Source organism: Trachypithecus francoisi, unplaced genomic scaffold (assembly GCF_009764315.1).
Source record: "Trachypithecus francoisi isolate TF-2019V2 unplaced genomic scaffold, Tfra_2.0 Lachesis_group3, whole genome shotgun sequence".
Classification (NCBI taxonomy): Eukaryota; Metazoa; Chordata; class Mammalia; order Primates; family Cercopithecidae; genus Trachypithecus; species Trachypithecus francoisi.
This window is the reverse complement of record NW_022681468.1, coordinates 52,620,325-52,646,541: the sequence shown is the minus strand read 5'-3', so window position 1 is coordinate 52,646,541 and position 26,217 is coordinate 52,620,325. Positions and strand designations below refer to the sequence as shown.

The window sequence follows — 26,217 nt, the reverse complement described above, 5'->3', positions numbered from 1 at the left end:
TTTGATAATTTCTAGAATTGTCATGTTAAATTGCTTCTAAGTGTGGAGCCAAAAGCACTACAGATTGAGTGAGTATCCCTAATCTGAAAAATCTGAAATGCTCCAAAGTGAAACTTTTTGAGTTTCAGCATGAAAACACAAGTGAACTCTACACCTGTCCCTATGTAATGGGTCACAGTCAAAATTTTGTTTCATGCACCAAATGACTGTATGAAATTACCTTCAGAGTATATGTATGTGGTGTGTGTGAAGCATAAATGAATGTTGTGTTTAAACTTGAATCCTATCCCCAAGACATCTCAGTATGTATAGGCAAATATTTCTCTTTTTTTTTTTTGAGACAAAGTCTCTGTCGCCCAGGCTGGAGTGCAGTGGCGCGATCTTGGCTCACTGCAAGCTCCGCCTCCTGGGTTCATGCCATTCTCCTGCCTCAGCCTCCCAAATAGCTGGGACTACAGGTGCCCGCCACCTTGCCCGGCTAATTTTTTGTGTATTTAGTAGAGACGGGGTTTCAGTGTGTTAGCCAGGATGGTCTTGATCTCCTGACCTCGTGATCCACCTGCCTCAGCCTCCCAAAGTGCTGGGATTATAGGCATGAGCCACTGCGCCTAGCCAAGGCAAATATTTCAAAATCTGAAATCTGAAACACTTATGGTCCTATCTTGGGACCAGCATTTTGGATAAGGGATACTCAACCTGTATGGAATATAATAACACGCCATTGAAGTTGCCATTTTTAACTTCAGGAAAATTTTTAAATGGTGAAGGGTTAAGTAGATTATGTGAAGTATATAAATTAATTCTGACTCTTAAAGTATACTGGGAGAGGCAAGGAGTTGTCTAGAGATTTGGGCTCAGGTACTGCTGTTAACTAGGTCAGTGAAGTCCAAGTATTTGGTAATGTAACTGTTTTATGTCTTAGTAGTCCCCTCTAAAGAATAAAGATTGCAGTCAATATATATAACTATCATTTATTAAACACTTGCTGTGTGTCCCAGGTGCTATGCCAAACATCTTACATAAAGGTTCCATCAAGCTCTAAAATTATAGGTATGAAATATCCCTGTTAACCTTTTGAGGACATTAGTGTATTAGTCTTAAATCATTGAAATATCTTGCTACCCACTTCAGGTATATTATAAAATTAGCTTTAATCCCCTGGACTTAAGCAGAGACTTGGGTTCTGTGTATTTTCAAACATCAAGCACTACAGGTTGAGTATCCCTAATCTGAAAAATCTGAAATGCTCCAAAGTGAAACTTTTTGAGTTTCACTCAAAAAGTAAGAGGATGTTTGATATTTTAAAATATTCATCTTCCCTGTCCTCCCCCTGCTTTTTTTTTTTACAGCTACCTATACTACAGAAACATGGAATAACCCATATAATATGCATACGACAAAATATTGAAGCAAACTTTATTAAACCAAACTTTCAGCAGTTATTTAGGTAAGAATTATTGCTATGATTTGTAAAACACTTATTGAAGTTTCATTTCAGGTTTTGTACCATCAGTTTTTTCTGTATATAAAAAATGGGTCATATAGTACATAGTTTTTTACAATAAATTTTACTTAAAATACTTAAATAATTTATGCCCATAATGCAGAATTCTAAAGGTTCAAAATAGTGTATATTGTCAAGAAGTTTCTTGGAAAGTAAAAATAAAAAAGAATTTAAAAATAACATACTGAAAAGTAGATTTTAGTATACATTATTTTATCTCTTGAGGGATAAAGGAATTGAGTATCTAGGGGATAGGTATAGGGAAACAACATCTACTATTACCTCTTTATTGGGTAGCTTTCCAGTGTTAGGTTAAATTTATGAGCATATTCTTATAGATAAACTTTTGTTTTTTACATTGCCTTTCTTTTTTTTTACTTTGTATTTTTTGGAGATTGGTTTATATCAGAATAAATATCTTATTGGTTAAAAAGAATAAGTTGCATTGTAATCCACTGTATGGCTATACTAAAATTTATTCACTTAGTCTGTTGGACATTTAGACTGTTTCTGGCCTTATACTAATATGTATAGCATATAGTGACTATCATTGTACATATTACTCAATTAATATGTGAGCATATTGATAGGGCAAATTTGTAGAATTGCTGGATATGAGTATGAACATTTTAAATTTTGATAGATGTAGCAGATTGTTTTCTAGTGCATTGTATCAGTTTACGTTCCCACTATCAAGTATATGAGAGTGACTCTTCCCTTGGTATCTCTCCAAGATGGAATTGTGAAACATTTTTAATTTCTCAAAGTCTAATGGAGTAAAAATGGCATCTCATTTGATGTTCTTATTTATCTTACAAGTTCAGTTGAGCATGTAATGGTTTTTAATGTTCTTTATTTTTTAACTTCGTTTTTAAAATAGAGTATGTTACACCTAGTACAAAAACTACTTTTTCTCCTCTAAACCCAAGCCACCATGCTCCTCTCCTAGGAGGCAGCTTCTTCCTTCAATATCTATGTAAAAGTATATATGTTAAAAATATTTTAGGCCAGCGCGGTGGCTCATGCCTGTAATCCCAGCATTTTGGGAGGCCGAGGTGGGCAGATCACCTGAGGTCAGGAGTTCGAGACCAGCCTGGCCAATGTGGCGAAACTCCATCTCTACTAAAGCGAAAATTACCCGAGCATGGTGACACATGCCTGTAGTCCCAGCAACTCAGGAGACTGAGGCAGGAGAATTGCTTGAAACCGGGAGGCAGAGGTTACAGTGAGCCGAGATCGTGCCACTGCACTCCAGCCTGGGCAACAGAGCAAGACTCCATCTCAAAAAAAAAAAAAGCTGGGTGCCGTGTCTTATGCCTATAATCACAGTACTTTGGGAGGCTGAGGGGGGTGGATCATGAGGTCAAGAGATCAAGAATATCCTGGCCAACACAGAGAGACCCCGTCTGTACTAAAAATACAAAAATTTTCTGGGCATGGTGGCGTGTGCCTATAGTCCCATTTACTCAGGAGGCTGAGGCAGGAGAATCACTTGAACCCGGGAGGCGGGGCTTTCAGTGAGCCGAGATTGCCCCACTGCGCTCCAGCCTGGCGACAGAGTGAGACTCTGTCTCAAAAAAAAAAAAAATTTAATGCTCTGCTTTATTTTTAAAATGAAACCAATCTATAAATATCTGTAAATACAAGATACATACTCTAAAATACATTGTTTGAACATATAATAGAATACTATGTAACCATGAAAAAGAATGTAATATATCTATGTGTTTGGATTTGGCATGATCTCCAAAATAATGCATTGCATGAACAAAGCAGAGTGTGGAACAATGTGTATATATTCGCAGTGTGTTGAGTAAATACATATATACTACATTAAGTATATTTATTCTTGTATGTGCATAGAATATTTCTGGACCAACAGGCTAGAAACTTCATAGTGATTGCTTCTAAGAAGGAAAATTCAGGGCCTGTGATGGTACAGGGACATATTTTCATTTCATGGGTTTTTTTTTTTTTTTTTTTTTTTGAGATGGAGTCTCACTCTGTCACGCAGGCTGGAGTGCAGCGGCATGATCTTGGCTCACTGCAACTTCCACCTCCTGGGTTCAAGCAATTCTCCTGCCTCAGCCTCCTGAGTAGCTGGGATTACAGGTGCACACCACCACTCCCAGCTAATTTTTTTTTTTTTTGATGGAGTTTTGCTCTTTTGCGCAGGCTGGAATGCAATGGCGTGATCTTGGCTCACTGCATCCTCCACCTCCCAGGTTTAAGCAATTCTCTGCCTCAGCCGCCCAAGTAGCTGAGATAACAGGTGCCCACCACCACTCCGGGCTAATTTTTTTTGTGTTTTTAGTAGAGACGGGGTTTCACCATCTTGGCCAGGCTGCTCTTGAGCTCCTGACCTCTTGATCCACCCACCTCAGCCTCCCAAACTGCTGGGATTACAGGCGTGAGCCACCACACCCGGCCTAATTTTTGTATTTTTAGTACAGATGGCATTTCACCATGTTGGCCAGGCTTGTCTCGAACTCCTGACCTCGTGATCTGCCTGTCTCGGCCTCCCAAAGTCTTTTTCTGTTGTGTATGTGTATTTATGTGTATACGCATAGAATTATTACAGAAAATGAGAATGTTGTGTTTTAAAATATCAAACTATATAAGGTGAAACTAATCTTAAGAAAAAACAAACCAACCAAAAAATCAAACTATTCATTTCTAATGTGTACAGAATTTTTGTTCAAATTGTAATGTTGTTGGTGCAGGTTCTTTATCCTAATGGAAGAATCATTTCTCCTTAAACTTTTATAGTACTAGTTTTTAGAGATTGGTAGTTCTACTAGTAGTTCTTGACACGGAATATGTTATGCATTAAAATATTTAATTTCATTCTGAGTTAACATTTTTCCTTTGAAGAGTTGTTTTATATAACTGGAATTCCCAATCACTTCAGGCGACAGTCATTGTTGAAATCCTTGTGGGTTAAATCTTGGATTTTCCTCAGATCCTGGGGTTCAGCTTCTGCGGTGTTTTGTTTTGTTTTGTTTTGTTTTGTTTTTGAGACAGAGTCTTGTTCTCTCACCCAGGCTGGAGTGCAGTGGCACGATTTCAGCCCACTGCAGCCTCTCCCTCCCGGTTTAAGTGATTCTCTGCCTCAGCCTCCTGAGTAGCTGGGATTACAGGTGTGCACCACCACACCTGGCTAATTTTTATATTTTTAGTAGAGATGGGGTTTCACCATGTTAGCCAGGCTGGTCTTGAACTCCTGACCTCAGGCAATCCACCTGCCTCGGCCTCCCAAAGTGCTGGGATTACAAGCGTGAGCCACCATGCTTGGCCTCAGCTTCTCTGTATTAAAGTCCTTAATTCTTTGAAGTTGTTACCGGGTAACTGATCATTGAAGAACTGTAATTTTTAATGCAAAGTTGTCCTTGAAACTAGTTTAATAACTTAGCTAATTGCCTATAGTTGTGTTAATAAACAGTGGTCTTAGGAATGCTTAGAAATGGAAGTTTTTTACAAAATAAAACAAGCTAACACATTAAAAATGCCTTATTTTTAAGTATTTTGTAAAGTGTAAAATTCAGGACAGGTGCTCTCTCAGCGGTTTTTTTTTTTTTTTTGCTTTACTAAAAATTAGTTCAAACAGTGGATGTTTGAGTTATGGTTCCATAGACCATGCCTTCTCTTATTTGTTCCTTCTCTTTTAGACTTTGGACTTCCTCTGAAATGTCCTCTGTAGTTTTATGAGCAGGGGTCACAGGACCACTTAGAGAACAATCTTCTGGTCTTAGAGAAATTGATAGAAATAAAAGAATAACATAACGATTACAGGTACCTTTGTCTTTATTTCTAGGTCCACTCTGATCTAGAGGAATGTATCTTCCTGCTTGTGATTTTTCTATTTTAGCCAAATGGTTCATTATATGCCAATAAAATATGTATTTATTTTTGAGATAAGAATCTTGCTTTGTTGCCCAGGCTGGAGTGCAGTGGCCCAATCATAGCTTACTATATCCTTGACTTCCAGGCTCACACAATTCTACCTCAGCCCCCTGAGTAGCTGGGACTATAGGTGCACACCACCACACCCAGCCGATTTTTAAATATTTTTTAGAGATGGAGTCTCCCTCTGTTGCTCAGGCTGGGCTCAAGTGATCCTCCCACCTTGGCCTCCCAAAATGCTAGGATTACAGACATGAGCCATTGTGCCCAGGCTGATGGATTTTTTAAATACTAAAATATCAGAGATGTTAACATGGTGTTTCAGGTTTTAATGCCTTCAAGCAATGTAAAATCTACCACACAGTTCTTGGGAATATGATACTTTGAAAGTTGTTTTGTGTTCTTGTCATGGTTACCAAGAAATAATGAGTTATTTTTTAAAAATACGTTAAGTGTTTTACTTAAAGTGTGCTTATCACAAAATACTCTATTTTCAGATATTTAGTCCTGGATATTGCAGATAATCCAGTTGAAAATATAATACGTTTTTTCCCTATGGTAGGTACCAGTATTTTAAAAAATAACATTTAAATTTATTTATGATTTGACTTCTTAGTTGTGCTTCTTCTTTTTTCTTTTCCTTTTTTTTTTTTTTGAGACAGAGTTTCACTCTTGTTGCCCAGGCTGGAGTGCAATGGTGCAATTTTGGCTCATCACAACCTCTGCCACCTGGGTTCAAGTGATTTTTCTGCCTCAGCCTCCCAAGTGGCTGGGATTACAGGCATGAGCCACCATGCCCAACTAATTTTGTATTTTTGGTAGAGACGGGGTTTCTCCATGTTGATCAGGCTGGTCTCGAATTCCTGACCTCAGGTGATCCGCCCGCCTCAGCCTCCCAAAGTGCTGGGATTACAGGTGTGAGCCATCACACCCGGCCCCTTTAATTGTGCTTGTAAAGCTTACTACTTTTACTTTGCTATGACTGAAAATTATGTGATTGTGTTTTTTAAAAAAATGAATTATTTGTAGAAAATTTTTTTATGATCTCCAGAAATTTGAGGAATCATATTGTGAATGTATTAGATTCAAATTAAAATTTGGCTTCTTTATTTTATTTATTTTTTGGACATGTCTACTACAAGACAATTATTTGTAGCATTTTGGAAATTTGTGAATTAAGATAATTTTTATACCTATAAATTAGGAAATTATTTTCAATAGGTTTCATTTTATTTCATTATATGCATTTATTTTATGCTTACATTAATCCACATGTCTTTTGCCTCCAGACTAAGGAATTTATTGATGGGAGCTTACAAACGGGAGGTAAATAATATTTCCTTTCCTTAACTAATGTTTATATTTTGATTATTTGTTAATTTTTTAGTTGGTATTTGTCTTAAATGCAGGATATGGAAGTTACAATTACATGTAGTAGCTTACTCCCAAATTTTTATTTTCCCAATTACTTGTTTCATTTGGATAGGCTTTCTGGAGTATCCCTGTAGACTGTTTTCAAATTCTCTGTGAGCTTTCAGTTTCTTTAATAAGAGTCTGGTATATTCTCTACACAGTTAATAATAACAAATTGTAAAGATTTGAAAATAAACATCCAAGCGATTATAGTATATAAGGAAGGAGTTACTTTACTGTGGTTTCAATATAGTTCAGCTGCTGACTCAGGTGTTTTTCTATTAGAATAACGAATTCATGTTTTTCAGGAAAAGTTCTTGTGCATGGAAATGCAGGGATCTCCAGAAGGTATGAAGTTAGAAATAATCTTTCTTTCTGTAACATTTAATTAATGAGTTGTATTTTCTGGTTGTTTTCTAAAATTATTTCCCCCTCTTCAGTGCAGCCTTTGTTATTGCGTACATTATGGAAACATTTGGAATGAAGTACAGGTAAGAAAATACCCTAAAACCTAGCCACAGTTTAAATTCTCATTAAAATGAAGCTTAATGGGAATGGTTTGGAAGTTTGAAGTTCTTATTCCCCTGATTATTTTTCATGTAGTCATGTTTGATTAGGCAGGCCCTTATTCCATGGTTAGTCTCAACCTAATTTATCTAGTTGTATAGATATGCATAGGCTAATATGGAAATTCTATGAAAAACTACTTACAACAAGAGAATTGGTTGGTCTGAGTATAAAAACTCCTGAACACAAATGTTAGTGCTTGCCTTATTTAAAAGGCTAATTTGTCATGTTCTACTTTAACAATAGTTGGATGAAAAATTACCTAGGAATTGTGTGCAGCATCTGTTTACAATTCAGAGTAGTCTTTCTTATCAAAAATCATCTCTTCCAAGCATTCTATATAGATTTTTTAAAAGATGGGGGTGGTCATGAGCTTCTTACCCTAAGACAAAGCAAAAGCCTGGGCAATGTACAGTTATTTCCTTCCTCAGTTTTTCTTGTTCTACAAATTAGAAATCTTGTAGTAATCATTGATACCTCTTTCTATTTCAGTCCCCTTTTATATTTAAATTAGAATGGAAAACTTTGCTTGAAAATATCTATTCTTAAAAGAATATTATTTGAATACAAATATTTATTTATTTATTTATTTTGAGACAGAGTCTTGCTGTGTTGGCAGGCTGGAGTGCAGTGGTGTGAACTCGACTCACTGCAACCTCCGCCTCCCGGATTCAAGCAATTCTCCTGCCTCAGCCTCCCTAGTAGCTGGGACCACAGGTACACACCACCATGCCCAGCTAATTTTTATATTTTTATTAGAGACAGAGTTTCACCATGTTGGCCAGGATGGTCTCAATCTCTTGACCTTGTGATCCGCCAGCCTCAGCCTCCCAAAGTGCTGGTATTACAGGGGTGAGCCACTGCGCCTGGCCTGAATACAAATATTTAATTGAAAAAAGATTGAACATGTATTGATGGACTTTATGTTGTATATATTCTTTTTATTCGGAATTTTGTCAGAACATTAATGTTGGAAATAACTTGTATTTATTGGGTCTCTGCTGTGAGCTCAGTACTATTATAGGCACTTTTATCTAATTTAAGCCTCATAACAACAAAAGTAAATAAGCCTCTTTAACCAACGATAATATTTTGAGCTTGAACTTGTACTATATGCACAAAATGCTTACATTTTATATATTTATTTTAGAGACAGGGTCTTCCTCTGTTTCTCAGGCTGGAGTATAGTGACACACTCATAGCTCACTGTAGCCTCAGACTCCGGGGCTCAAGCGGTCCTCCCACCTCAGCCTCTCAAGAAGCTGGGACTATACCACATCACTGTGCATGGCTAATTTTTAAGTTTTTTGTAGAGATGGGGTCTGACTACATCACCCAGGCTGGTCTGAAAGTCCTGGCTTCAAGCAGTCCTCCTGTGTTGGCCTCCCAAAGGATTGGGGTTACAGGCATGAGCCACTGCATCTGGCCACTTTACACTTATCTCCTATTCATAGTAGTTTCCCAAGGTAGGTGTTATTAGACTCTTCATTTTACCAGTGGACAAAATAGAACTTAGAGAAGTTGAGCAAGCTGCCATAAGCATATAGCTGGTGAGCAGAGGAATTATATTTAATCTCATCATGCTTTTTCCATTACAACTCATTACCCCTCTCTAATACAAGTTGTATGATTATGATTTAATTCATTAAATAATGCTGTCACATTAATATTCTTTTCTGTTTTCAGAGATGCTTTTGCTTATGTTCAAGAAAGAAGATTTTGTATTAATCCTAATGCTGGATTTGTCCATCAACTTCAGGTAACTTCTCTTTTCTTCCTCTTTAAGGTAGTTGGAAAGTAAGATATAAAATCCTCTACATGTAATTTAGGTGTACAGTTTACTTTGTAAATACTTAAAATTGCCATAATCTGACTATTTTGATCCTTTATTCAAGTTTATATCTATTTATAAGAATTTTCTTGGCTGGGTGTGGTGGCTCATACCTGTCTGTAATCCCAGCACTGTGGGAAAACAAGGCGTTTGGATCACTTGAAGCCAGAAGTATGAGATCAGCCTGGGCCACAAAGTGATACCCAATCTCTAAAAAATAAAAAATAAACAAAAATTAGCCAGTCATGGTGGTGCATGGTTGTGGTCCCAGCTACTCAAGAGGCTAAGAAGGGAGGATTGCTTGAGCCCAGGAGTTTGAGGCTACAGTGAATAGTGATTGTGCCATTGCACTCCAGCCTGGCCTACAGAGTGAGACCCCATCCCTAAAAAATTTTTTAAAAAGTTTTTTTCTTAAAAGCTGGCATTACCAAGAAAAAAAGGTTAAAGACACATTATCAAATCTAAGGTAAAATAATGACTGTTAGAAATGTTTTTGATTTTTTTTCTTCATTTTGATCACACAGAGCATAAGACAGTTTTGATTCTAAGTATACTAACTGTAACAGCTTTTTCCATTACATGTTTATCTTTTCCATGTTGTTTCGTATTTTGTTGATGCCTGGCAGATGCACTGAAGAAGACAATAAATCTGTGAATTAATCTGATTAGACCAGGTTATTCAGTTTATTCCAAGAGGCCAAATCATAGGCTGCAGAATGTGCTCTGGCTGATTACATCCAGTTATGTAGGAATAAAGCTCATGTTTCAACATCAAGAATATTTATAACAAAATATATTGTTGTAGTTACCAAGCTTTAATTTTTATTTTAATATTTACTTTTAATCTTTACTACATTGAAAAGAGAAACAGTGTCATCTGTGTTCAGCCTGTTCATGTAAAATGTTTGTCTTCTAACTTTATAAGTTTCTTTACCTTTTACCATGTTGTTAGAGAACATTCTTGTTTTTTTCATTTTTTAAAATTAATTTTTAAGCTTTTCTTTTTTTTGTGGATACATAGTGGGTATATACATGGGTGCATTAGATATTTTGACACAGGCATGCAATGTGTAATAATCACATGGAAAAACAGGGTATCCATCCCCTCAATCATTTATCCTTTGTGTTACAAACAATCCAATTATACTCTTACTTGTTTTTAAATGTGTAAAAACATTCTTTTTTAAAATTAGTTTTTGTATTTGAAAGAGCAGTATATGCATATGTTTAAGAAAATGGTTCTGGCACAGTGGCTCATGCCTGTAATCCCAGAACTTTGGGAGGCCGAGGTGAGTGGATCACCTGAGGTCAGGAGTTTCAAGACCAGCCTGGCCAACATGGGGAAACCCCATCTCTACTAAAACTGCAAAATTAGCTGGGCGTGATAATGCATTCCTGTAATCCCAGCTATTCAGGAGGCTGAGGCAGGAGAATCGCTTGAACCTGGGAGGCGGAGGTTGTGGTGAGCCAAGATCACGCCATTGCATTCCAGCCTGGGCAACAAGAACGAAACTCCGTGTCAAAAAAAAAAAAAAAAGAATGTTGGAAAGATCCTGATAGGTGTATCTGTGTGAATATACCTGTAAGGTAACTGAAGTGGAATTGGTGGGTTCCAGTGCATCTGAAATTTGATAGATGTTTCCAGATTGTCTCCAAAAAGGATGAAATAATATAAACTTATACCACCAGGAAACAAGGAGTGCCTATTTCCTCCTACCCTAATTAACATCAGTAGCCAAAAATGATTTTTTCTTTTTTTTTTTTTTTTTTTTTGAGATGGAGTCTTGCTCTGTCACCCAGGCTGGAGTGCAATGGTGCCATCTCGGTTCTTTATAACAAATTCTGGTGTGTCCTTTAGAGGTCTGAAGTTTTCTTTTTTAAAGTGCTAGTTCTAGTTTTTTAACTGTTAATATGGTGTCTTGAGTTACTGGATCACATTAGATTAGATTTCCTAATATTGAATCATCCTTTTGGTCCAGCAATGGATCCCACTTGGTTGTGATACACTGTTTTCTTAATGTATTGCTGGATTGTATTTGCTAATCTTTTTTTTTTTTTTTTTTTTTTTTTGAGACGGAGTCTCGCTCTGTCGCCCAGGCTGGAGTGCAGTGGCCGGATCTCAGCTCACTGCAAGCTCCGTCTCCCGGGTTTACGCCATTCTCCTGCCTCAGCCTCCCGAGTAGCTGGGACTACAGGCGCCCGCCACCTCGCCCAGCTAGTTTTTTGTATTTTTTAGTAGAGACGGGGTTTCACCGGGTTAGCCAGGATGGTCTCGATCTCCTGACCTCGTGATCCGCCCGTCTTGGCCTCCCAAAGTGCTGGGATTACAGGCTTGAGCCACCGCGCCCGGCCCTTTTTTTTTTTTTTTTCAGGATTTTGGAATCAGTTAAATAGTAAATTGGTTTGTCTTTTTTTTTTTTCTATACTATCCTTTTCTGGTTTTACTGTCTCTATCAGTGTTCTCATTTTTTAATGGAAACTTTCCGTTTCTCTTTGTGCCATGAATCAATTTAAATTAGATTGGAGTTACTTGTCTCTTAATACATTAGTATATGGCACCTGTGAAATATCTGACCATAATGTTTTATCTAATTCAGTTATTCATTATTTCATTCATTCATATATTTTGACAGTAGACCAATTCTCAGACAACATTCTTCATTTGGTGTATCGGTTTGGTTTTATTTTCTTTCTTTTTTTTTTCTTTTTTCTTTTTTTGTTTTTTTTTTGTTTTTTTGAGGTAGAGTCTTGTGCTCTGTTGCCCAGGCTGGACTGCAGTGGTGCAATCTCAGCTCGCTGCAACCTCCGCCTCCTGGGTTCAAGTGATTCTGCTGCCTCAGCCTCCAGAATAACTGGGATTACAGGCGCCTGCCACCACGCCTGGCTAATTTTTGTGTTTTTAGTAGAGACGAGGTTTCACCATATTGGCCAGGCTGGTCTCAAACTCCTGACCTCAGGTGATCCGCCCACCTTGGCCTCCCAAAGTGCTGGGGTTACAGGTGTGAACCACTGTTCCTGGCCTGGTTTGATTTTCTGATACTCCTCAGGTCACTTTGGAAGTATTTATGATCCTCTGTGTAATCATCGATTTCATAAGAGTTCTACATAGAGTTAAGGAAAATAGTATCTTGTACTTTAATATCTTTTGGTTCTATTTTTTTTTTCCTTCTTCTGATTAGTCCATGCCATTTTTCTGTATTCTAATTTCTGCTTGCTTGGTACTTTGCTTTAGTGTTGTTTGTTGCTGTGGTTGTGAATTTCCTGAATTGAAAACTTGGTTTCTTTTTATTCTTTCAAAAATTCAAGGCCACTAATTATCCTCTTTGCATTGTGTTACTCGCATGCTGCAGATTCTCATCGGCATTATTTTTATTGTTACAGCTTGATAGTCTGTGATTTCAGTTTTGGTTTTTTTTAAATCTAATGTATGTTTAGATTTTTTTTTAATTGTATAGGTGCCTGGGTTTCAAAATTTTTAATTTTGTTCATATTTAGTTTTATTGTAATCAGAATGTTTTTTAGTACATTGTTTTTGATGTTTTCTTTGTGGTTTAATATGTAGTTGTCATGAATTTTATGGGCATTTGAAAAGAGGATGTATTCTGTTTTCAGGGGATAAAGTTAAATGTGTTTGTCCACTTGATCTGTCTTGGGCTGAAATCAGTGAACTGGAATCTATTACTATATTTTTATTTTTTCCTTATTTTTATGTTTACTTTTTCTTTCCGCTTTTTTAGTTTTGCAAGTTTGTTTTCTGTACTTACTATTTGGTACATAAAAATTCAAGTTAGGTTTTTATTTTAGTTGTACCCTATTTAAATTTCAGGGTTTTTTTGGGGTTTTTTTGTTTGGTTTTTTTTTAGACAGAGTCTTTCTCTGTTGCCCAGGCTGGAGTGCAGTGGTGCAATCTCAGCTCACTGCAACCTCTGCCTCCTGGGTTCAAGCGATTCTTCTGCCTCAGCATCCCAAGTAGCTGGGATTACAGCCGTGCGTCACCAAGCCCGGCTAATTTTTGTGTTTTTAGTAGAGACAGGGTTTCACGAAACATGTTGGCCAGGCTGGTCTTGAACTCCTGACACGATCCGCCCACCTCGGCTTCCCAAAGTGCTGGGATTACAGGTGTAAGCCACTGTGCCCAGACAGATTTCGGTTATTTTACCTTGCAATTAACCTGGTTTAATATTGTAAATCCTACTCTTTCTGTTTGCTTGCATTTGCCTTATGAGTTTTCCCATTCCTTTGCCTTCAGGCTTTCTTTTTTTATTATTATTATTATACTTTAAGTTCTAGGGTACATGTGCAAAACGTGCAGGTTTGTTACATATGTATACATGTGCCATGTTGGTGTGCTGCACCCATCAACTCGTCATTTACATCAGGTATAACTCCCAATGCAATCCCTCCCCCTACCCCCTCCCCATAATAGGCCCTGGTGTGTGATGTTCTGCTTCCTGAGTGCAAGTGATCTCATTGTTCAGTTCCCACCTATGAGTGAGAACATGCAGTGTTTGGTTTTCTGTTCTTGCAATAGTTTGCTGAGAATGATGGTTTCCAGCTGCATCCATGTCCCTACAAAGGACACAAACTCATCCTTTTTTATGGCTGCGTAGTATTCCATGGTGTATATGTGCCACATTTTCTTAATCCAGTCTGTCCCTGATGGACATTTGGGTTGATTCCAAGTCTTTGCTATTATGAATAGTGCCGCAGTGAACATACGTGTGCATGTGTCTTTATAGCAGCATGATTTATAATCCTTTGGGTATATACCCAGTAATGGGATGGCTGGGTCATATGGTACTTCTAGTTCTAGATCCTTGAGGAATCGCCATACTGTTTTCCATAATGGTTGAACTAGTTTACAGTCCCACCAACAGTGTAAAAGTGTTCCTATTTCTCCACTTCCTCTCCAGCACCTGTTGTTTCCTGACTTTTTAATGATTGCCATTCTAACTGGTGTGAGATGGTATCTCATTGTGGTTTTGATTTGCATTTCTCTGATGGCCAGTGATGACGAGCATTTTTTCATGTGTCTGTTGGCTGTATGTTTGTCTTCTTTTGAGAAATATCTGTTCATATCCTTTGCCCACTTTTTGATGGGGTTTTTTTTTCTTGTAAATTTGTTTGAGTTCTTCATAGGTTCTGGTTATTAGCCCTTGCCTGTTCACTCTGATGGTAGTTTCTTTTGCTGTGCAGAAGCTCTTTAGTTTAATTAGATCCCATTTGCCAATTTTGGCTTTTGTTGCTGTCGCTTTTGGTGTTTTAGACATGAAGTCCTTGCCCATGCCTATGTCCTGAATGGTATTCCCTAGGTTTTCTTCTAGGGTTTTTATGGTTTTAGGTCTAACATTTAAGTCTCTAATCCATCTTGAATTAATTTTCATATAAGGAGTAAGGAAAGGATCCAGTTTCAGCTTTCTCCTTATGGCTAGCCAATTTTCCCAGCACCATTTATTAAATAGGGAATCCTTTCCCCATTTCTTGTTTTTGTCAGGTTTGTCAAAGATCAGATGGCTGTAGATGTGTGGTATTATTTCTGAGGGCTCTGTTCTGTTCCATTGGTCTATATCTCTGTTTTAGTACCAGTACCATGCTGTTTTGGTTACTGTAGCCTTTTGTAGTATAGTTTGAAGTCAGGTAGCGTGGTGTCTCCAGCTTTGTTCTTTTGACTGAGGGTTGTCTTGGCAATGCGGGCTCTTTTTTGGTTCCATATGAACTTTAAAGCAGTTTTTTCCAATTCTGTGAAGAAACTCATTGGTAGCTTGATGGGGATGGCATTGAATCTATAAATTACCTTGGGCAGTATGGCCATTTTCACAATATTGATTCTTCCTATCCATGAGCATGGTATGTTCTTCCATTTGTTTGTGTCCCCTTTGATTTCACTGAGCAGTGGTTTGTAGTTCTCCTTGAAGAGGTCCTTTACTTCCCTTGTAAGTTGGATTCCTTGGTATTTTTTTCTCTTTGAAGCAATTGTGAATGGAAGTTCATTCATGATTTGGCGCTCTGTTTCTAAATCACTTGATTTTAGATGCTTTTCCTCAATATAGTCTAGGATTGAGTTTTGCTATTAAATCTGGTATCATCTGTTTTCTAATAGGTGAATTTAACTCACTTTCATTTACTGAAAATGACAGGTACAATCTTACATTATTTCATATTATGCTTTCTGTTTTAAAAGGATCCTTTTTTTAAAACTTCTTTTTATAGTTTAAAAGTTTTTGATGTGTTTATGTTTGTTACATAATTTTTAAGGTTTTATTTATTTATTTTTCCTTTTTTTTTTTTTTTTTTGAGATAAGTCTCACTCTACTGCCCAGGCTGGAGTACAGTGGTGTGATCTCGGCTCACTGCAACCTTTGCCTCCTGGGTTTGAGTGATTCACACCCCTCAGCCTCCCGAGTAGCTGGGATTACAGGCATATGTCACCACATCCAGCTAATTTTTGTATTTTTGGTAGAGACGGGGTTTCGCCATGTTGGTCAGGATGGTCTTGAATTGCTGAGATCATGTGATCCACCCGCCTCAGCCTCCGAAGTGCTGGGATTACAGGCGTGAGCCACAGTGCCCAGCCCTTAATCCTATATTTCAATAAGATTCAGCCAATCTTATTACCTGTCCCAGTGTCTTTATTAAACTCTTGGACTTTGAGTATTATTTTTAAGGATAGTTCATGGAAACTATATTCCCATGGAAACTATCCCTTTGCATATTGGAAAATATTTTTCTTTTGCCCTTATATTTGAATGACAGTGGCTAGATATAAAATTTTTATTTAATACTTTTTCCTAGTGATTTTGTACACAGATCTGATATTAAATATTTTTTGTTTTTTTGTTTTTTTGGAGATGGAGTCTCACTCTGTCACCCAGACTGGAGTGCAGTGGCGCAATCGCGGCTCACTGCAACCTCCGCCTCCCGAGTTCAAGTGATTCTCCTGCCTCAGCCTCCTGCGTAGCTGGGATTACAGGCACATGCCACCACACCCAGCTAATTTTATATTTTTAGTAGAGATGGGGTTTTACCATGTTAGCCAGGCTGGTCTCAAACTCCCGACCTCAGGTGATCTGCCCGCCTTGGCCTCCCAAAGTGTTGGTATTATAGGCATGAGCCACTGCACCTGGCCTAAATATTGTTTTAGTAAAGTTTGAAGGCAGACCAATTTTAAGATTCCCCCCTTAGGTGAATTGATTTGTGTCAGGAGAAGGTTGTCTAGATCAGCAGTCTGCAACCTTTTTCTCACCAAGGACCAGTTTCATGGAAGACAGTTTTTCTGCAGATGGGGTGGTGGGGGAGATGGTTTCAGGACAAAACTGTTCTACCTCAGATCATCAGGCATTAGTTAAAGAGTGTGCAACCTAGATCCCCTCACATACCATAGGGAGGCATAGGTTTACCATAGGGTTTGCACTCCTGTGAGACTCTAATGCTGCTCTTGATCTGACAGGAGGCGGTGCTCAGGTGGTAATGCTCCCTGGCGTGCCACTCACCTCCTGCTGTGTGGCCCGGTTCCTGACAGGCGATGGACCGATTCTGGGGTCTGCAGTCTAGGGGTGGGGACCCCTCGTCTAGATGACCATAAGATGCTTTATCAAGGTGTATCCTGGTTTTTTGTGTTTTTGTTTTTTGAGAGGGGTTTTGCACTGTCACACAGGCTACAGTGCAGTGGTGCGATCATGGTTCACTGTAGCCTTGACCTCCTGGGCTCAAGCGATCTTCCCACCCTAGCTTCCTGAGTAGCTGGGACCACGGGTACACACTACCACACCTAGCTAAGTTTTTTGTTTGTTGTTGTTGTTTGAGACGAAGTCTCACTCTGTTGCCCAAGCCGGAGTGCAATGGCGCAATCTTGGCTCACTGCAACCTCTGCCTCCTGGGTTCAAGCAATTCTTCTGCCTCAGTCTCCCAAGTTGCTGGGATTACAGGCATGTGCCACCAAACTCAGCTAATTTTTATATTTTTTGTAGAGAGACGGGTTCGCCATGTTGGTCAGACTGGTCTGGAACTCCTGACCTCAGGTTATCTGCCTGCCTCGGCCTCCCAAAGTGCTGGAATTACAAGTGTGAGGCCACACACCTGGCTTAGTTTTTTAAATTATTTTTGGTAGAGATAGGGTTTTGCCATATTGTCCAGGCTGGTCTCAAACTCCTGGACTCAAGTGATCCTTCCACCTTGGCCTCACAAAGTGCTGGGATTATAGGCATGAGCCACTACATTCTGCCAGGATGTATCTTGATGATTGCTCTACATCAGTTTTTTTCTGAGGTCATAGTGTGCTCTTACCACTTGCAAATTCAAGCCTTCCCTTATATCAGGAAAGTTGTCTTCTATTGTGTATTTGCCCTTTTGGTTGTTCTGTTTCTGTTTCTTTTTAGTGTACGCCTTACCCCGGTATAGTTCATGTTCCCTTTTTTCTTTGTTACTTGCTATTTTCTCTGTAATTATTTTCAGCTTTGTTCTTTTTTTTTTTTTCACTTGGTTTTTCTCACGTTGTTTTCCATGTCCCATGCTGCATTGTTTCATTAAGTATTTATTTGGCATTGTTTTAATTAGGCACTGACAGTAAAGCAGAGAACAAAACAGACAATAATCTTTGACCTCATGAAACTTATTTAGTGGGAGAATCAGACAGCAAACAAAATGTAGTAGGTCAGAAGTAATGGATCCAAGAAAAATAAGGCCATGTAAGGAGGGTGGGACAAGAATTGCGTTTTTAGAAGGGTGGTCAGAAATGGGCTTACTGAAAAGTGGTATTTTGAGCAAAGACCTGAAGAAATGCACATATTTGGAGGAAAGCATTTGAGGTAGAGGAATAAGTGTTAGTGGTTTGAGGTGGGAGCATAGTTCTTAGAAGGATACTCATTTCATCCTAGGGCCAGCCCTCATGACCTCATCCCAACTAAATTACCTGCCGAAGTCCCCACGTTAAGTGTTTGGACTTCAACATAGGAATTTTCAGAGGAATGCAAACATTCAATCCCGTAACTGCCATATTTTCTTTGATTAATTTGTTCATAATTTTCATCTGCTTCATGGTATAAGTTTTATGGCATTTTCTTTATGACGTTTGGTTATACTCTTGCTTTTCTGTTTTTTTGGTTTTTTCCTTGTAAAATCTTTGAGTAAGACTTAACACTGGTTCCTTTTTGATTATTAGTCATCGTTGAACTGGAGGTATTCGTCTTAGATCAGCTATTTACCCAAGAATAAAATTGTGGGAAAGGGGCCAGAAGAGTGGTTGGGGAAGGCAGACAGCTTGAATTTTCCCAGGTTCCTTTGGTGGCATAAATCAGTGAGTAAGAAGCAGAGCGGCTTATATCACAGGTTTATTTTGTTTAAATTGATAAACACTGATGTATGTTAGAATCACCTAGGGAATCCTTAACCAAGCCAATGAAATGAAAATCTGTGAGGGTGGGGCCTAGGTATGTAGGTTTTAAAGTGCCTCAGGTGATTCTCATGTATATCCAGGCTAGAATTGCTGATTTAGCCTTTACTTTTAGCTATCCAGGATCAACTGATGCTTGGCTACATACAACCAAATTTCTCTTCCTCCTTACCATACTTACAGCCTGCTGCTTGCAAAAAACGGCAGGTATACATGTTCACATTTTCCTTAATATGTCCCACCTTCTCCCATAGGCCACTCATATTTCCTGACTTTGTCATACCATGCAAGGGCTTGTTGGTTTTATTTTAGGTCACCTTTTTTAGCGAGCTATGAACTGTGCCTATTCTGGCCCACAGAGGAGTTATCTGCTATGCCTAGCTTAGTATGGTTCTATTTTTTGAAAATTTTATTGTGAAATTATAATACACATATATAGAAAATACATAAAATGTAAATAAACATCCATGTAACTATTGCCCAAGTACAGAAACAGAATGTTTACCAGGACACCAAAAGCCTTTTTCATGCCCCTTCTCAAACACAAATCTGTTTCTCCCTCCGTAAAGGTAACCGCTCTCCTGACCTAGCTGGTAATCAATTCCTTTTCCCCTCCTTCTCATTTTCAGGGTAATGGATATTTCCTAGTTTCATCAAATGTTTTCCTTGTTTTCAGAAAAGAGAAAAACAAAAATGCCTTTATTCTTATAACTGGAAGCAGAGGACTATTGAGATTGCCAATTTAGGTTTTTGGTGTTTTTTGGGTTTTTTTTTAAACAGATGAAGTCAGAGATCGTTATAGCTAATGCCATACTGACTGGCAGTTCAGCATGTAGTACCCTAGCGCAAGCTATTAGCCAGACTTGATTTATAGTTATCAGTGTTATCAGTAGTTCTGAATTTATGAGACAGGAATTTTAAACTTCCATTTATCTTCATACAGTATGGCACTAGAGTTTTCAATACAGATGAAGAATACCAAAAGTGTATATATTAATCACTATTTTGGGTATCCAAGAATGTAAATATATATTCAAGGTAATTAACTTTTTTTTTTTTAGGAATATGAAGCCATCTACCTAGCAAAATTAACAATACAGATGATGTCACCACTCCAGATAGAAAGGTCATTATCTGTTCATTCTGGTACCACAGGTAAGGATTTTTTTCTTTTTGGAGAAATTTGGGAAGAGAGATAATGAAAGGTGGAGAACTTGCTACAGGTTACACTGAACAATTTAAATTGTTTAGAAAACTTGTTTAACTATTGAGCTCAGATAATTCCAAAAGGATTCATTTTATAGTGAATAAATGTGTACTGTAATAAGCTTAAGTCTTTTAAGTAGTAGTACATCCATGTTGTAAAGATTAAAATAAGAAGAAGAATCTGGAGAAGGGGCCCTAAACATGCTTAGGTGATCTTATTAAAAGTAAAGGGTGGTTAATATAGCATGTAGGGTGGCTAATGTGAGCTGTTTTTCTCTTGCCATCAATATTTCCATCCTTTCCTCCCTCTGTTGCTATTTCAGAAGTACCCTAAACCCCTTATTTTCAAAGTTAATGCAGGCATGCTCTCAAAATCTTTCTTTCCCAAGACCGTGCTACCTGTGTTTATCACCTTTGTTTCTCTCCTAACGAAGCACACAAGGTATTTTTAATTTATTTCCAGTTTTTCCTACCCTGCAGTTCACTTCAACCTTTGAACCAACAGTTATATAAGGCAGTAAGAACAGCTTATATACCTAGTTAGCACTGACCTGGAAATTGAGGACAGGTAATCTGATCCACAAGTATAGAATTCATTGCACTCTACTGCACTGCCTATAGTGAGTGATATGACTGTATATTCATCCCCAAGGCTCAACTTCCTAACTGACTTTTTTCTTTCCTTTGCCACATCTATCTAATAATTGCTTTCCACATCCTTTGGGTCTGTTTTGTCAGTATTGTTAACATTCCTTCCTTTTTTTAATAGTGACCTTAATCTAGTTCAGGTCCAGATTTGCCTCCTCTCCAAACTTTTGTTATTTGGTCTGTTCTGTACATAGTGGCCAGACTTATTCCCATGAAAGATATTTCTAATAGTGATATTTTTCCTTTGCCAAAGCTTCCTTTGGCTTCATTCCTACAAAAGTTTATAGAATGCCATAAGCCCTTCTGATTTTTCAGTTTCTTTCTCTCCTTGTTCCTCTTTATGTCTGCATTTCAGAAAACAACTACTGAGGGTTTCCTGTGTGTGTCTTTTCCCCACCTAAAATGCGTCACATTTAGTCTCCCTATTCTTGGTTCATATGTCATCTCCTCAGGAAGACATGATGATTAATGCACTCTTCCTCCAACCCCTAGTCGTTTGGAGTTCCCATAGAAGCACAGCACTTCATCTGAAACTTAATCACAGCATCTGGGTTTAGCCTAAGGGCTAGGATATTTTTTCTCATTCAATTGTGTTGATACTATATTTTTATCTTTATTAATTTTATAGTGAAACATTCTTCATATTAGAATGTGCCCTCTGAATTAACATTATTATTACCATGATGTAAGAGTCCTATAGGGCATAAGTTTAAGGTCGTGCCATTGTTAGGCAAAAAACACAGCGGACCCTCTGCTGGTTTAACTGTTCCCTAAAGTTTTCCTCCATTGAGATTCTAATTTCTTGATTATGATCTTTGGGGATATAGAGATAGCTTTGATTCTATGTGGGAGATTTCTGTACTAGCAGATGCTGATGTGAAGAATAGATAAAAGAAAATCTCTTTATATGCTACATGCCTTCCTTTCTCCCAACCTAGACTTCCATAGCTTCAGTGGAAAAATATTTTCAGCTGCTCTTCATAACAGCCTCTGTGAAAGCAAAAAGATTATCTACAAAAAATTATACAAATACAAGATTAATTTCCTAAATTTTATGCCCTAAGTCACGTTTATGGTGCCTGAAAAACAATGAACTTGATAACGAAACATTTGTGTATTATCTCTTTAAAAGGTCTGTTTTCACACTAGTTCAAAAATTATTATTTATTTTATATGCAATACCTAAGACATACTTAATACTTGAGAAGGAAAATCTGTCATGAAGATTAAAAAATTATAATATTTAGGTAATGTAGATAACAAAGGAGTTTACTAAATTTTGCTATAAGTTCAGTTGTGGAATTTTCACAGTGTATACATGATCACTTAATGAATAACAAAATTTTACTCGCTGTAACGTTTTAACATGAATTTATTTTAGTGCCCTTTTAATCTTCATGCAATAACTTTTAGGCAGTTTGAAGAGAACACATGAAGAAGAGGATGATTTTGGAAACATGCAAGTGGCAACTGCACAGAATGGCTGACTGAAGAGCAACATTATAAAGTGTGAATTTCTATTTGGGAAGGAGAAAATACAAGAGACAATTATAATGTAAAATGGTAAAAACATAAGTAGTTTTTTTTTCAATTACATGTTGCTTCCAGACATACTTCTCTGCAACTTGTTGAGCAACATTTTAAGATGTTGGACTTCTGCAGTAGATGGCACTGATGGTTTTACTCCTTTAAAAAAAAAACACACACACACACACACACTTTACAAGTTTTATTATAAACCAAGAATTTTGGACTTGCAAAGAGGTATTATTGCAATAATGCACTTTTCATACTTGAAATTTATTTGTATGATATAAAGTTATTACTTTAAACAAAATGCAAGTATGGGGGGATTGTTTATAAAGTTTGGGTAATTTATAACAAGAGAATTTGCTAAGGTTTGCTAAAAATTCATTTTTCTGTTCTATATATTACATTTTTAACATAATTTTACAGTTCAGTTTTATGATGGAGCCTCTTACAGAAACATTAACAAAATGCAGGAACCTGCCACATTTCTTTTTTAGTATAACTTAATAGCTTAATTACCATTTTATTTTTTATACTTCTTGTTCCATTATTAATCTTTAAATCATGACCCTAATTAGCTGTCCTTACTTTAACGTGATCTAATTATTGCTTCCTTTCTTATTACTTTCCTAATTTGTTTATTCTATATTAAAGAAAACTACAGTTTCAATGATAAAAGGAAAATGTTTTCATTTATAGTACCAAGTGCTTAAAAACAAGGATAGTGTCAGATTTTCAAGTGACTTTCCTTTTTGCATTTTTTGGCGGTAAAAGCCAAATGTTGTATTTGTTCTTTTCAGAGTTGTCCAGCCCTTTTTTCCTTTGTCCAAAATGATTCTAAATAAATTAGATTCTAAATGAATCTAATAAACCAATGTAGCACCATTTTTTTCTAAATGAAGCCCCAAAAAAGAAAAGTGCCTTGCATCGTTTTTAAAAAACTTAAATCCTCTTGACCTCTAAATTAGTATGTAGAACACTGAAAAGTTCTTAACATTTTTGTGTAATTTCCTTTCTTTTTAAACCATAAATTAGTTTAAACTGAAAGTATGAGACTGGAAGAAACATTAGTAAATATTTGGAATATAGAATGTTTACTCTTCGCTTTTATGTTGTCTTAATGATTCTGTGAGATTGTTCCGGCTCAGACAGAAGCTTTTCTTTGGGGAAGGTGATTTGTGGGAGACTCTGTTGTATTTTAAATTAGCATTTTAATCCATTCTTGACATTGTTAGTCCATATCTGACCCATAATTTGCTTTAGTAAAGTCACTTTATGGATTTTTGGCTATATTTTAGTTTGTGTGTATAAAAGTTCTAAGAAAACACTTTTGCTATTTTAAGTATGTAAGGGAAGAGAGGAGTGTTTTTAACTTTTTATAGTGGATGACTTTAGGGTAGCACAAACAAAACTCCTTTGTATCTAACTTTTCTCAATCCTCTCTTGAGGTGCTTTACTAATGGGAATTTCTCTATGTTCCCTTGGTACCAAGAGGTACTATGCAAAGTAACCTATTACACCAAGTTACTTGCTTTGCTTTCCTCTCTATGATGTGATAATACAGTAAAAGCTTTCTTATCCAGCATAGTGGGAGAGTAGAGATTAATTAAAATTGTTAATTAAGAGTTAATTCTTATTGACCCAGGTATATTCCTCTTCTGATTTCCCTCCCCTTCCCTTCTCTTATCTTACAACTGTGAAAATAGCATATTGTTAATCTCGTTGTCATCCAGTATTCTGCTTTGTGATTAGGTCCTTTGGTGTGCAATGGTCTAGTGGGGTCAAGATTTGCATTGGGTTTTCTAAAATTCCAGTTGATAAAAGTTCCAGATAACACAGCTTTCCTGTATATAGATCACTACTGGGCAGGTCAGCAAAGATCTCTTACAGTGTAATAACAATCTGTGATACTTAATTTAGCAGAAACTCTGCTTAAAAGAATCTTCATAATAGTAAGTTTAGGTTTTAAAAACTTGTTTCATAAATATACATATATCCAATCTAGTAACCTGGCCAAAAGAACAGATTTTGTTATTGATAATTTGTAGCTGGTAATTTTCCACTTTTTCTATCCACTGTAATTTTTATGTTGTCACTAAAGTGCCTGCCCAGTACTGTATATTAGTCTCTCACAAACACTGGGAAAAGGGACTCTCATCATCTTGAGTACTCTAGAGATACAGATATATTTTTTTTTTTTTTTTTTTGAGACAGAGTCTCTAATGTCACCCAGGCTGGATTGCAGTGGCGCAATCTTGGCTCACTGCAGCCTCCACCTACCGGTTTCAAGTGATTCTCCTGCCTCATCCTCCCGAGTAGCTGGGATTACAGTCGCATGCCACCATGCCTGGCTAATTTTTGTAGTTTTAGTAGAGATGGGGTTTCACCATTTTGGCCAGGCTGGTCTCAAAACTCCTGACCTCAAGTGATCCACCCACCTTGGCCTCCCAAAGTGCTGGGATTATAGGCTTGAGCCACTGCGCCCGGCTGAGTACAATATTAATGCAGACAAACCATTACGTTTATTCTTTCATATAAGAATATTACAAGTTTGTTTTTCTTACATCTGTCTACCTAATGTTCAAGTACTTCTGGTAGCTCTTCCTATTCTTTATTCTATTTGATTCCATTTCTGTGATTCCTTTATTACCACTGATGTTTTGTGATAGTTAACTATGATAAATTTAATCATGATTTATTTTCTAGAGTATTTAAAGTGGGAGTGATCACCCAATTCCAACATTAAAAGTGTAATCTGGGCCCATAATTTATAGTGAAATTGTTATCAAAACATAGGGAAACTGTATTACTGTTCATTTTGAAAATATGAAACTTGAGTATTGAAAGTATCCAAACCTGGAATGGCAGTATTCTAATTTCAGTTAATTGGTTCATGTTAATTTCTTACCTATTAGATGTTTAAACAGCAGTGTCCTTTGTTTACTTGTATCTACTCTATGGTGAAAATGTTAAACCATGATAGCTTTTGCTACCAGCTCAACCACTTAACTTTTAGAACAGTTGTGGGGAGATTTTATGCTTCATCTGAGTTTAGAAGTAATGTCAGAAAATGTTAAGCATGTCCGTATTAAGAAAATATAAGGTTTCTAATTGTCTTACTAATATGGTAATTCAAGTGAATTAGAAATATTTAACTGCAATCTTGAATTATAAAGTTGAGATATATATGTATCTCTCTCAAGATCTCAACTTGATGTAAAGTAAATGAGCAGTTACCTGGCGGATTTTTTTTTTTTAATAACTGATTTAATCCATAATCTCATAACAAACATAGCTTCACCTCCGTATTTTCTTTCTTTCTTCGTTCACCAGTGCTCCAATAAGGGAATGCTAGAAAATAGGTGAGAAGTACTGAAAGACCTTTTTTTTTTATTATTGATTAGAAAAGTAAGGTCTCTAGGGTCTTCGAATGCTGGAATTTTTTTTTTTTTTTTTTTTGTCTTTCCCATCTGTGGCAGCTAAAGCAAAAATCACTCAAAATATTCAGGTTTACATGTTAGCTCTCTCTCATAGGGAGTTGCCATACCTCACAGTTCAAAGTGTATTCTATAGATCAGTAACATTATACTGACATGTAATTGCAGTTTACTATGCAGCAAAAATGATTCAAGAAGAAAACCTACAGTGTCTATATACCTTTGTATACACAATTGCTTAAGTTACTCTGCTTTTAACATTTGTACTTGGATAAAATGCTTATGTCTGTATAGGAATGTCACAGTGCAAGATGCTGCTAGCCCAGGCACAAAGTATTAAAATTATTTTGTGAAGATTGGTGGTTGTATTAAAACTGCTGTGCCATTATACCTCCAAAATATTGAAAAGCTCATTCATACTGCTGCTTATACCTCAAAACTTCTTTACTTAGATTGTTATCTACTGGGTAAAAGTAACCCAAATTTACTCCGAGTTAAGAGTGGATGAACATTGAATGTTGAGAAGCACTTTAAGAGAATACTCTACCACTGTGGTTACACACACACACAAAATTATGGTCTGTACTCCAGGCAAGCCTCAAATTCCACCTCAAGTTTATTTTTAAGGATTAGTTGAGCAAGTTTGGAGTTGGAAGTGAAGAGAATCGTGTTTAAAGGAAAGGGTAGGTCATCCATAGAACAGCTTTCAGTCATTACAAAAAAAAATACATCTTGCTTTTATAGTACCATCTTCCTCCATTAGGCCTACCTGCATACTGTGCTTCATCAA

The 26,217-nt window shown here is 37.1% G+C and overlaps 1 protein-coding gene across 2 annotated transcripts in view; it reads left to right on the top strand.

Annotated features, from left to right (window-relative positions):
• Window positions 1-25,826, top strand: part of STYX (serine/threonine/tyrosine interacting protein) — a 52,452-nt gene extending 26,626 nt beyond the window's left edge. For both annotated transcript variants that reach the window (XM_033188024.1, XM_033188025.1), the window contains 8 exons: window positions 1,350-1,447; window positions 5,905-5,965; window positions 6,697-6,733; window positions 7,129-7,168; window positions 7,261-7,311; window positions 9,074-9,146; window positions 19,668-19,761; window positions 21,874-25,826. In XM_033188024.1, the coding sequence (XP_033043915.1) occupies window positions 1,350-1,447; window positions 5,905-5,965; window positions 6,697-6,733; window positions 7,129-7,168; window positions 7,261-7,311; window positions 9,074-9,146; window positions 19,668-19,761; window positions 21,874-21,947 (528 nt within the window). In that variant the 3' untranslated portion in view covers window positions 21,948-25,826. The remainder of the gene's footprint in view (window positions 1-1,349; window positions 1,448-5,904; window positions 5,966-6,696; window positions 6,734-7,128; window positions 7,169-7,260; window positions 7,312-9,073; window positions 9,147-19,667; window positions 19,762-21,873) is intronic.
• The last annotated feature ends 391 nt before the right edge of the window (window positions 25,827-26,217 follow it).